The sequence below is a fragment of the Ambystoma mexicanum genome, chromosome 6q, assembly GCF_040938575.1.
Source record: "Ambystoma mexicanum isolate Mex_15411 chromosome 6q, UKY_AmexF1_1, whole genome shotgun sequence".
Lineage (NCBI taxonomy): Eukaryota > Metazoa > Chordata > Amphibia > Caudata > Ambystomatidae > Ambystoma > Ambystoma mexicanum.
In genome coordinates, this window is record NC_090937.1 from 1,118,237,428 (window position 1) to 1,118,250,853 (window position 13,426).

Genomic DNA, 13,426 nt, shown 5'->3' on the forward strand with positions numbered 1-13,426 from the left:
GCACCATCACAAGATGGTGCCGGTGTTTCCACTTCCCCATTCCCATTGAGTCCTATGGGACTCAATGGGAATGGGGATTAACCGAATTCCGCCTCCGGAATTCCCAGGTCACCGGGGTCATAATACCCCAGTAATTCCGGGAATCACGGAGACGGAATGGTAATACGCGTCCGGCGGTAACCTGCCGGAATTTCAGGCACGGTTACCGCCGGACTCGTAATGAGGCCCAGTGTCTATGTTTCCATGTTTGAAGCATATGACACTTACATGTTCACCTCAAAGGGGGCCAGTTCACATTCCAGCTGCTGGTGTAATGAATGACATTACCATTTTAGCAATGAAGCTAAGTGTGGATGCTCAAAGTCCGCTTTCACTTCGCTGTAATGCTTACCTGGCTCCTCAATCCCTTACTGGATCGCCTCCCGCTGAATTGTGACACAGGAACAGTAAATCCCACAGGGGAAAGGAGATTTGGAAGTTGGTGCTTTCAACACAGCAGTTTGACCCAGAATGCTGTGGTTTAAAACAAGATGATAGATATGGCTCAGTCTCTTGGTACAATGTGTGATCCCCTATCTCAATCGTCCCCTCTGCCTACACCCCCTGTACTCTTTAAGTGCGGCAATCATGGCTTAGTACTAAGCAGAACATAGTAGCCAAGTTGTGGCACTATGCGAAGACTGTGATGTCTTCCGTTTCTTGGTATTCCAGTATTGGCGAGGTATAGTTAAACAGCAAGTGCTTAGGTGATGCTCATGGTGGTAGAAGTTGTCTATAGCTTTCACGCCGGCGGGTGGGGGGTAGGGGGTGAACGTGGGTTTTTATGACCCACCAGCTTGACCTTTGGTAGGCCCGAGTGACCCAAGGGCCTCAGCTCGGTCTGCGCGCCATTAAAGCCCATCGCTGCATGCCCTCCCTCCCCCAGCCAGGGCGTGAAAGCTATTCCCACCACTGGACTTACCAGGATGCTGATAGTTTCCTTTCTTTTCTGCCCGATGGGATCTCAGCTCAGTGCGATCCCATCTCCCGTTGGAGAAAAAAGAAATGTAATAAAAAAATGGCCAATGCCATTGAAAGGGAAAAGGGACTAGATCCCTTTTCAGATGGCGGCAGCCTCTTCTATTTTAACAGCAGCGGCGCAGGCGCTGAAAGCACAATCACACCCAGGAAAGGCAGATTGTGATTGGTTAATCTGTTTTCCCCGGGTGCGAATTCAGGTAAGTTTAAGGCAGATATGATTGGATAATTGTTGTGCTTGGAAACACAGGTAAGGAGTTCCCGTCCTGATATTTCAGAGTATGAGAGTGAGTTGCTGCAGAAATGCCAAGTCTCCCGCAGATTGCAGGATTCTCCAGTAGTGGGAGACAAACCCCAGCACTCCTGCATGGAGACGCAATCCTCTCGCAAAATGAAAGACTGCTGGCCGTGCTCCGAGTTGAGACTCTCAGCTCCTGTCACGATGACAGGAGCTACGTACCTCATGACTGGATAACACTTGACAAGTGTTATCCAATCATGAGGTGCATATGATGTCCATGACTGCTTCAAGCTGTGCAAAAAACTTCGTTTCTCAGAGCCTCTTTCATGCCAATGGTGAGCCAGAGGCATTCCAGAAGGCCTAATTCTCGGAGAGACCTTTTCAAATTCACTTCAGTGGCCGTGCAGAGCATCAGCAGCCTTCCTCCCATCACAACCAGGACACAACTCTGCACAGCAAAAAAGCCTGGCATGAACTGATCTGCAGGACATAAGGATGCCCTCCACCCCCACACACCCTCTCCACCTAAAAGGGGCTTTCCCAGCATGTCACTCATCATGTCAAGAGGACCATGGAGCCTGATGGTCCATCTCCACAACTTTCATCAACAGGTCAGATATGGGCTAGCAGAAGAAGGGCAATGTAGGAAATGTTGTAAAATGCATATGTACAGCTAATTATGCCCTAGGACAATGTTCACTCAAATTTGATTTCCCCAAGTGCAGAGATGGTAAGCTTTTGTGCGCACATTATTTTCCATGTGCGCAACTGAATAACGAGATAAGCCACTTTGTGACCATGCATACTTCATGAGCAACCCAAGAGTTGGAAAGGGAATTCCCCTTACCAACCACTGCAATTCTAATCTTTGACATGTGATTATAAGGAGAGCTCATCACCCAGTCCAGACTACAAGATGAGCCAAAGTACCTACCAAAAGTACTCCTGTGCAGGAAACAAGCTGTGTATGCTCAGGATAAACATTAGGTTTAATTGTAGCTATTTATTTGTCAACACTCCTCAGAGATAATGCAGAAAGTGTTTAATGCAAATGGGAAAAAACACTCCTGTTTATTACAAAAAGCAAATATCGCTTATCACTGATGTAGCTACCGAACGATTCAGATAGGATACACGTTTAGCAAATGGAATAATGCCAACTAAAAGGAATGTGTCAGAAAACATGCCAGTAGGCTTCCTGGGCCACTTTAATGAAGAAATGCAACGCCCAGGAGAACATGATTCTCATTTTTGTGAGAGCGCTAATTGCATCTGAATAACTGCACGACAGAATATGATCAGAATTTCTAGGCCTTTGGTTACTATCCATGTTACGTTGTCCTGGGAGTTGTGACAACATTTCTCAAATAGAGCCTCACGGCTAAGAGGCATAAACCCCATTTATTTTTACTCTTTAAAAACTGGAAAAGGTTCCCAACAAAATAAAAACAGGAATGCATGAACATATAGGATCCTACCCCCTGAGTCTACCCATAAAGCTCCACTGATTATCACTGATTATCTTTTCCAATCCGTGACCAGTTGAGCAGTGGCATAGAGGAATTTGAAGGGGAAAGAAGATATTTTAATAAGTATGAAATATCCTTATTGGCAAAACAAATTACTTTCTTCTGCAAAATCATGTCATACAATGTAGGGGGTAAAATCGTATCAGCGCCTTGCTTGCTTGTTACTCTGACATAGGTGAACTGACAGGGTACATCATACATCGTATAGTTTATCCCACCCTCCCTCGCCACAGCCTAGATAAAATTCAACAAGGTCCTGACTGAGGTTTCTTCTGGAGCCCCGTTGAACAAATTCATATTTATTTACTGTTCAATAGCAACAATGTTCACAGTTACAACAGATTAAAACAGTTACAACAGATTAAACGCAAACACATGATCGTATTGAAGGTGCAGTTTCCTAAACTGTTACTAGAATTTCATATCCTTTAGCAGACAAACACATTTCCTTCACTGTAATGTGCTGCCAAATCATCTGATTTGGTTTTTGAAAGTTGGTGATTTGTTCTTCACCCTGAAGTAGTGTTCTCCTGTGCCCTTACACCCGTACCCCTCCCTGGCTCCTGTGCTAGCCTCTAAAACTATTTGACAGGGCTCTGTAAAAAATGGAGGGATTGTAGCATTAAAACACAAACTGGGTTATTTGCATGACAACAGTATTTTACAAGCAAAACATATTTAAAGCCTCACCATGATATATGGGTCAGTGTAAGGAAATGTCATGAGTCTGCATGTGCACAATTATTATTAAGTGCATACAACATTGTTTGCAATGTACCCACCTTAAAATTGTTTGGTTGGATTATACAAGTGCTCAGTGAAACTGTTTTTGTGTGGCAGCGAGCTAACATAAATTTGTTAAGGCCTATGCCCATGGAATTATGAAAACCTGGAAAGGATGCAGACTGTGTAAAAAGCATTCCAGCTCTCTGAATATCCACTGTCCTAATACTGTATACGGTCAATACCAGGTATAGTCTATACTCGTTATCCCTTGCAGGCCAAGTAAATGATATTGCAATGTTGCGCTCCACTTATAGGGTAATGTTTGCAATGCTAAAGTAGGAAGCGGTGAACATGACATTTGCCTACTCAAAATCCTTAGTGGGCAAATTAATATTTGAGTTTTATAACATGTTAACTTGTAAGGGGGGCACAACAAAGTGCTTTTGCGACATATGTACAAAGAATAGGAAGCATGGGATGAGGTTGCACATCCAAGAGTCTACTTACCTACAGTCAGTATATGATATTTAAGCTCACAGTTGGGTTACATAGTCTGGGTGACACTTCTGCTAAGGCACAATGAGTAACAGAAATTCTTGTGCTTGAACACCATTTATATTATAACACTAAACAAGTGGATGCCGGTACAGGTCTGGTAACCTTTTGCGGAGCCAAGGTTTGGACGTAAGTTCGAGTCATAAGATAGTTTGGTAGAGTAGAGAATAGGAGTCCTGGGTGGGAGAGAGATAATTCGGCTGATATGTGCAGGCAATTCTTAGTTTTACCTTCTGTTCATGGAGCCATTCTTTCATATTAGTTTTTAACCTATTTGTTTGTATTCTATTTGAGGGTTTTAGCTTTTTAAGGTCAAGCTTGCATAGTAGAGCAATGTATATAGGCTGGATCAGGCTATCAAGGCTAGTTTGTATAATTTAGCTTCATTATGAGACCTTGGGTACCTGCATTGGCTCTATCCTTATTAATTCTTTTTGAAAAGGTGGGAATTGTCTGTGTGCGCTGCTAAAATTCTTCTGAGTAGCGCCCAGAAGGAAGCTGGGCAAGCGCACATGTGCACAGCTTAGAGGGAACATTGCCTAGAACATATGTATTTGGCTATATTATGATAGCTCTGAGCTAGATAAGGTTTCCGCATGGTTTGCATGCCAGAAAGACTGTGAATAAAACAGGTTTATTTCCTTTTTTTTCTTCTTTCTTTTAATGCAAGTTGTGAGAAATTTCCCAAAATGTAAACTTCGAAAGTCATGATTTTTCTGGGGAGGCTGGGGGATTAAGGGGTTTGCAGTTGGAGGGAAGTAATACCTCCAGCAAAACGAAGTCATGACCTTGGCATCTCTGTTGCTGGGAAAATCATCGGATAAGCACCTAAAACTATGAGCTTGTGACAGAGAATGTCTTGGCAAGATTACTGGAAAACAGGTGAGAGACATTTGTCTTGCAGAAAAGACTCACTGGGCTTGGTCTCTTTCCCATATCAGGTGGTGCAGAAGTCCATGTGTCCATGTGGAGCATCAAAGTTGTTGTGTAGGAAAAGAAGAGCCTTCAGAAGATCCAGAGCAAGCCAAAAGGTAGACGCCATGTATTGAGCATGAACGCTAAGCAGAGAATCAGGTTTGGGCATGGCCTTTTATAGACCACGCCTCCATTGTTCCACCGAGGATGAAATCTCATAGATGTGCTAGTTCCTGTGAGATTTTATAGGATTTACTATGGGGCCATGGGTAATCTAGTCCCTGTGGGAACATGCAGCCTCTAGTGCCATTCATGCCCACACTGAGCTCTACTATGGTTCAGATGGAATCCCTAGGAGTGGTTCCCAATATTCTAAGTAAGTGGCAAGTGACAAATGTGGTTGATGTTGGGACAGTGATTGGTGTATGAGTAGCGCTGTGGCGGCGCACTGCCACTAAAATGGCCCCCACCACCCGGGACCATGTTTGTCAGTGAGGTTGGGGTGGAATCTCCGTCCTAACCTAGTGGCATGAATTCCCTTGGCTAGCTACTAAGAATGTCCCTCGGGGCTGTATCCTTTCGAGTTCAGGTGAAAGTATAAATCTCCCTTAACCCTTTTGGATTTCAAATCCACCCTAAACGTAGGTGACCCCTCAACTTTCACAGGTGTTGGTGGTACTTGTCCTTGTTTGAATTGTGGATGCATCACCTTCAGGAGCAACACGTGGAACATGGGGTGGCGTTTTAGTGCAGGTGGTAGTTTACGTTTTAAGGCTCCCTGACCTATGCAGGCAATCACTTCATAAAATGCAGGCATTAGGCCCAAAATTGGGCACATGACACTTAATTTTGTGCCTGAAAGGTGGCCAATTTACATTTCATCTGCTGGTGTAATAACTGGCATTACTGTTTTAGCAACAGAGCTAAGTGTATCTGTTTAAAATCCACTTACACTTTGCTGTAACGCTCACCTAGAGTAGCCCACAGGAATGCTGTGGGAGCACCTCAGTTCCCTTTCTGGATTCCCTCCCCCCCCACTGAGTTGTGACATGGGCACACTAGAGTCTAAAGGGGAAAGGACATTTGGAAGATAGTGCAGTGAATGCAGCTTTTTGATCCAGTAACTTGCAGCGTAATCTTAAAAGAGATGATGAATATTGGTGAGTCTCTTGGCACAATGTGTGCTGCCCTAGCTCAATAGTCCCCTCTACCTACACACCTGGTACCACTAAATGTGACAATCATGTCTTGGTACTAGGAGGAGTGATCTTCAGTAGTTTTGTCACTATAGGAAGTCTTTTGAAAGTCCCTGTGTCTTCAGTTTCTTGGTATTCCTCTCTTGGAAGAGGTAGATATAGCCCAAAGGCAAGTGATTATGCAAGGCTCTGGGTGTTGAGGTTGATTTCAGGTATGTTTAAGGCGATTATTATTGGATGAGTGTTCTGTTAGGTAAGGAGTCTCTTCCCGTCCTGATATTTCCAGAGTATGGGAGTGAGTAGTTGGGCAAATCACAGGATAAGCATGTACACCTATGAGCCTGTGACAGAGGCAATGTCTTGTCAAGATTACAGGACAACGGGTAAGAGATATCCCTCTTGCAGAAATGACTCACTGATTCTGGTTCTTTTCCTCTAGCAGGTGGTGTAGAGGTCGATGTGGCCAAATGGAGCAGCAATGTCCTTGTCCAGGAAGAGAAGAGCCCTTAGAAGGTCCGGAGCATGCCAAAAGGTAAGTGCCACAAGATGAGCATGAGCACTAAGAAATTAATGGGATTTGAGCATGGCCTTTTATAAAACACCCCTCAAAATGTCTGCAAGGATGGAATCTTGCAGGATTTTGAGTTCCCATGAGAATTCACAGGATTTTCTGTGGTATCATGGGCAATCTAGTGCATGTGCACCCCTGCAACCTCTGGTGTCATAAACACCTCTAGTGGCCTCTGCTATTGGCCAGATGGAATACCCTAGGTCTGGTTACCAGTATTCTGGGTAAGTGGGCGGGCAACTTATGTGATCTGTGTCTGGACAATGCTGTGTGTATCAGTGGAACTGTGACAGTACACTCCCCTATAAAGTCCCCCCGCCCATTCAGGATTGGGTTTGTTTAGTTTGTTGCGGTGAAATCTCTGTACTAACCTGTGGGCATGAATTCCCTCGAATAGCTGCCAAGTGAAGTCCTCAGTGCTGTATACTTTCAAGTCCAGGAGGAAGTATAAACGGCCTTTCTCCATCTTGGAATCCCAAATCCCCTTAACCTCAAACTTAGATTCCCTCTCCACTATTTAGGATCTAGGTGTGACCCTTCCTTGTTTGATGTGTGGATGCATCATCTACAGGAACAAAATGTGAAACATGGGGAACATTTTTAGTGCACGTGGGAGTTTCAATGTTATCGATACCTGACCTGCTCTGGCAATCACATAAGAATCTATGCATTGGGCAAACATTTTTGGGGGTCCCTTGAGATGTAAGTGTTTATGATCTAGCCAGGTATGCTATCCCTCTTAGTATTCATGAGGCTGAGATGTGGTGGTGATCAGCTTCCATTTTGTAAATTGCCTTTGCGTGTTCTAGATTGATCATAGCTTCCTGAAGGCGATATCATAAATGGGGATGATGTTGAGTCACCATGTCTACCATAGTGTCAATGTGGGTGTTTAACTGAGAGGCCAAGGGATGGAATCAAGAGAGTGGGAGAAAGCAGAGAAGCCAGTAGTCGAGTTTGGAGTATTGTGATATGTGAATTCAACTGCCCATAGGGCGTTAGCCCATTCCTGGTCATATTGAGAGAGGGCACAATGGCGATATCGTTTGAGTGACTGGTTTACTCTCTCAGTCTGACAATCTGCTTTTTTGATGATAAGCTAATTGGGTGCCGAAGCTCCGCCCATAACATCATGCAGGAAGCCTTTCAGAAATGTGGCAAAAACCGACGTCATCTATCCAAAATAATGATTTATGGCAACCCATAATGTTTGAGTATATGGTGAAGAAGAAGATATCGCATCCTTCACAGATAGTACTCTCTTCAGAAGCACACATTGTACCATTTTCCAGAGATGCGGACTGCCACCAGGATAGATGTGTGTCTGTTACTGTTTGGCAACACTACAATGAAGTTGGGTAAGATCATGTGCCATGGGTGGAACTGGTAGTAGTTGTAAAAGTCCTTATGGAGCTTGCTTTGGGGTCTTAAATTGAGTGCAGACAAAAAGTGTGGCATGACATGATTTTTTACATCCTCATTAAGAGTTGGCCACCAGACAAGTGGTGGTTTTCTGAATGCCTTGATAAACAGCCAGAACAGGGGTCTGCAACTGTGACTCACCAGATGTTTTGGACTACAACTCCCATCAGTACTGGCCAGCATAGTCAATAGTGAGGCATCACGGGAATCATAGTATAAAACAGCTAGAGAGCCACAGGTTGCAACACCTGAGCTAGAACAACATTGTAGTTATCTTTTATTCTGGCATATTCAGATGCAAGCAGCAGTTGTAAAATGGGAGGTCAGTGCCTTCAGTTTCCCTCTTGTTTCAGGACTTTGGGTGTGAAGTGATTGTGCACTTTGTATTCAAAGTGGACTCCACTGCATTGTCCTCTAGGGCTCCCATGAATTGATATACTGGATTGATGTATGGAAGTTCTGTAGCTACGCCCACATGTTCATCATCCCAACTCATACCAATGCAGGTCAGTGCATCTGCCTTGCCATTTTTTACTCTCAGTCGATACGTTATCTCAAAATTATAATCTGAAAAGAATAGAGTCCAGTTTAGTTGTGCTGAAATCACCCTCCCTGATTTCAGGAACTGGAGATTTTGATGATGAATATGGATAGTGATAACGTGTTTTGCTCTGAGAAGTTGGTGTCTCCACTCTTCATATTCAGACCAGATGGCGAATAACTCCTTGCCTTTGACCAAGTAATTCAATTCACAAGGGCAAAAACCCTACAGGGTCAAGGTCCCCAGTGACAAAATCATGCTGGGATAATACTCCTTCCATTGTCACATAGAATGGGCTTACGGATATGGGTTGTATTGGTAAAAAGGTGTTATAAGGCTTGACATGCCTCCTTGGGTTTGGGACGCCAGTCAAACATTTCTCCCTTGCAAAGTTGTGATGGGGTGGATTAACTTTGAAAAGCCTGATATACAGTGGTGGTAAAAATTAGCAAAACCGTGGAAGCTTTGCACCGCTTTCAAAGTTAAATTCCAGAAACCCCAACTGTTGTGAATGGAAGAAAAATGTTTCCAACTTGGGGCACAGATTGTTTTTTAGCAGTTGATCCAAAGCAACATCACATCATGCACATGATCGTCTACAATCCTGTTGAATACCAATATGTCATCTAAGTAGTCCATCCTGCATATGTCTAGTTGTTCTCTGAAGATTTAATTCTTGAAATATTGAAAGACCATTGGAAATATTTCACAGGCTGAAGGGTAGCACTTGATACTATTGAGAACTATTGAGAACTATATGAGAACTATTCCTTATACTAAAGGAACTAGAAAACCCTATTCCTATCCAAGATAACTGTGACAAAAATAAAATATGGTGCTCGAACATCCAAAAAGCACTAAATGACAAAATTGCCACACTCCAATCAAAAATTGAGACAAAGAAACAGAATATTCCACCCTCAACTAACCCAAGAGGCAAACCACCAATCAGTACTAAACTAGACCATAAATTTAACTTCTCGAAAGTAACTATACTCGAAACTGAAAAGATAATACTTTCACTCAAGCCATCCAATTGCCGAGGCGACCTATGCCCAGCCCAACTAATAAAGGACGCGGCCAGAGACCTCTCCCCATTCATTTCTAAGCTTATTAATGCCTCCTTTGCTTCAGGCACTATACCAGATAACCTCAAGCAATCCTGGGTCCTCCCCCTCCTAAAAAAACAAACACTGGACCCATCCATCCCGACTAACTACAGGCCTATCACAACGGTACCCTTCCTGTTAAAAATCCTAGACAGGGTAGCCTACCTGCAGATCCAAAAACATCTGGAGCTGCACCACCTTTTAGGCACAAGACAATCAGGCTTCAGACCCCAGCACGGAACTGAAACTGCGCTCATCGATCTTAAAACTCAGGTTGATGAGCTGAGAGACTCTGGAAAGATGGCCCTACTCCTCTTACTGGACCTCTCTGCAGCCTTCGACCTAGTGGATCATGATGTGCTCTGCACCCACCTAGAAACAGCTGCCCATTTCTCCACACATGCCATCGCATGGATCAAATCATGCCTAACCGGTAGAACTATGAGAGTCTTCTTTACTTCTGCTGCTGCTGACCCTGTATCCATCACATGTGGAGTCCCACAAGGTTCTTGTGTCTCCCCCACTATGTACAACATCTTCACGAAGCCCTTGTTCGATGATCTAGATGATCTGGGTGTTACCTACACTAACTATGCGGATGACACTCAGATTCTCTTACCACTTTCAGGGGATTATGAACAAGATTTGGCATTAGTGAACAAGACCTATCTCATCATTCAGGCATGGATGGCCACCCACGGGCTATGCCTGAATGATGACAAAACGGAACTTATCATACTGGGGAACAAACAAAACATCAATAGATTAAAAGAAGAATACTCCTCCTTCGTCATAGACGGCAACACTATCAAGGTGGCAAAAGAGGTAAAAACATTAGGGTTTTACCTTGATTCCCACCTCTCCCTAACCAAACAGGTGAGCGCAATGGCATCCAGCACCGCATATACCTGCAAGCTGATTAGAGCCGCAAAACCATACCTATCCACTGCCAACTGCCTAACCCTTGCTCGAGCATTAGTGCTGTCGAAATTGGACTATTGCAACGCACTATACTTAGGGGCCAATAAACATACGTTGCAAAAGATTCAAACACTACAGAACAATGCTCTTAGAGCTGCCTTAGGAATTCCAAGAAGGGAGCATATTTCAGAGGCTAGAAGACAATCCAACTGGCTCTCCACAGCGGACAAAATCAAACTCAAGACAGCTTCTCTAACTTTCAAAAGTATCAACCATCTAGCACCCAAATACCTATCTGCTAAATTCAACAGAAAAATCTCCACTAGACCTACCAGAGAAGCATACTCCAACCAGTTAGTGATACCCCCATTTAAACTAAGTACGGCCGGAGGAAACAGCTTCCCGGTCAAAGCTGCCCAGCTTTGGAACTCCCTCCCGCCCGGCCTGAGATCTACCCAATCCTACGCTCTCTTCAGATCTAACTGTATCAACTGGATCAAAGAAAATGACCGATAGTCCCGCCCTACACTAACATAACCACTGTCCTACAGACGTACTATGCACATAATTATATACTCTCTATCTTCCTACTGCATATTTCCTGTACATATTATGTTATATGTTTATATTATGCACATTGTATATTCTCCCTACTGTCCTGCATTATGTAATTTCTACGATGTATAACCACCACTTGTAAGCATGCGTAACCTGTAAAGTTTAAAGTATCCTTGAACAACGCGCCCGGTTACCCTCGGGTTTGGTGCGCGCTATAAATAATAAACAAACAAACAAACAAACTCAAAGAGGCCAAACCTGGTTCTGAACCCTGTTTTCCATTAGTCCCCTTCTTTTACCCGTACTAGGTGATAAGCTCCACGCAGAACTAGTTTCCCGTAGCCAGTGGCATCTTTTAGTTGGTTCAATATTAATGAAATGTTGAATATTGGGCAATTGCTCTAAATCCTGACCAAATTGATGGCTCTGTAATTTATGCACGTACACTCCTTCTTGGGGACAAAGAAGAGCGGCCATGCCTTTGGAGATTATGAAGGCCTAATGAAATCATTCACCAGATGCTCATCCAGATACATCCGCAGATATGTTCTTGACCAGTTAATCCATATATTCAGTTTGCAGGGTATAGTCACATTGGAAATTAGGTCAATGCAGCAATTTCATGGATGATGCAGCTGTTGGGTGATGGCACTTTCCGTTTGGATGACTTCAGAAAAATCCTGATACTGCTTGGGTAGTCTTACCACCACCTCTAGACATCTAGCCTACCTTTTCTGTCAACAAACAACATCAATTGATAATAAACTGTATACCAGTGTTGCCCAGACTGATGTCAATCCATGAAGATTGGTTATATGGTGAGATTAGCTAGTCCTTGGGCAGATCATACTCCATTGGGGGCACGAAGTGGGCCACTTTGGGGAGATGGTTGAACACCAAAAGAATAGCAGTACATTTGTTACTATTTTACAAAGCCACAATAAAATGTACTGAGATTGTGTGCCAAGGTCACAGTGGAACTGGTAGTGGTTGTAACAGACGTTGTGTGCCTTGCCTTGGGCCTTAAATCGAGGTCCGAATCGATATGTGGCTACCAGATCCTTTACATCTTCTTTAAGAGTTGGCCACAAATATCTACATGATCATAGTTTTCTTTTAGATCTAGGGCCTCAATCGCTGATATGTTCAGATGCAAGCAGTCATTGTAGAATGGGAGGTATGATGTGTTACGAGGAGAGTTAAACCTCAAGGGCCTCTTCTCCCAATCAATTTGGAGATTGTGCTTGTGGAGCCATGGCATACCCAAAATTATCTTAAACTCAAGGCATCTATGATGTCAAACTGCATCCTTTTACAGTGGTCGTCCCAACACCATAGAGAAATGATCTGCATACATATGATCCCCAGCCCAGATGTAAAGTTAGTGTTGTGAACCGCTCAAACATGTTCAGGGATTTGTTTTCACTGCATTGGGTGAGATAGCTAGATAATTCACAGTAGCTCTGCAGTCTATGTAGGCAGTCCCTTGAATGCTCTTCTGGTTGTAGACTAGCACTACGGACACTATTAGGTGAGAGCTCTGGGCATGAGCTATGTCTGATAGGCAGAACTGCTTTTGCACCAGATTTTCACATTTCCCTGCTGGCTCTGTTCCTCCTGATTGATGACAGTTGTCACTCACCCAGTGGTTTGCATCTGGTTTTAGGCTTAACAGGGTATTTGTGGGTGTGGGTCTCAAATCACCTTAACCCAAAGCAGGCCCACCACTTAAGAAGCGAGTGCACATTTGTACGAAAGCAAGTTTGTTTTACAATCGACCGGGAGGGACTAGATGATTCTATAGAGTCAGTTATCTGAGTCTCCCAGAACCACACAAGTTGACACATTATATATATATTGCAACAGTTAAAACACTCCCCTACATTTTATTGTAAACCACCACCTTCCCATGTGGATGGTCAAAATCTATACAAAAGAAATCCAACTCCCCGTTCTCATTGGTCACAGTTATCTTAACAACCATCTTCAGCTCTTGTGTGTTCAACACACCCCCCTTTGAGGATTTGTCCATGGTAGGTCATGACATCATCACACAGTTACACATTCACATGCAAACATCATTCGTTACAAGTCGAAGCTGGCCTGAGATGTCCTAACCCAAGATGCA

General features: G+C 43.7%; 1 protein-coding gene across 1 annotated transcript in view; it reads left to right on the top strand.

Annotated features, from left to right (window-relative positions):
* Window positions 1–13,426, top strand: part of LOC138515593 (uncharacterized) — a 522,837-nt gene that overhangs the window by 168,166 nt on the left and 341,245 nt on the right. Inside the window, exons 5-6 of the mRNA XM_069630332.1 lie at window positions 5,010–5,099; window positions 6,619–6,711. Of these exons, the coding sequence (XP_069486433.1) occupies window positions 5,010–5,099; window positions 6,619–6,711 (183 nt within the window). The remainder of the gene's footprint in view (window positions 1–5,009; window positions 5,100–6,618; window positions 6,712–13,426) is intronic.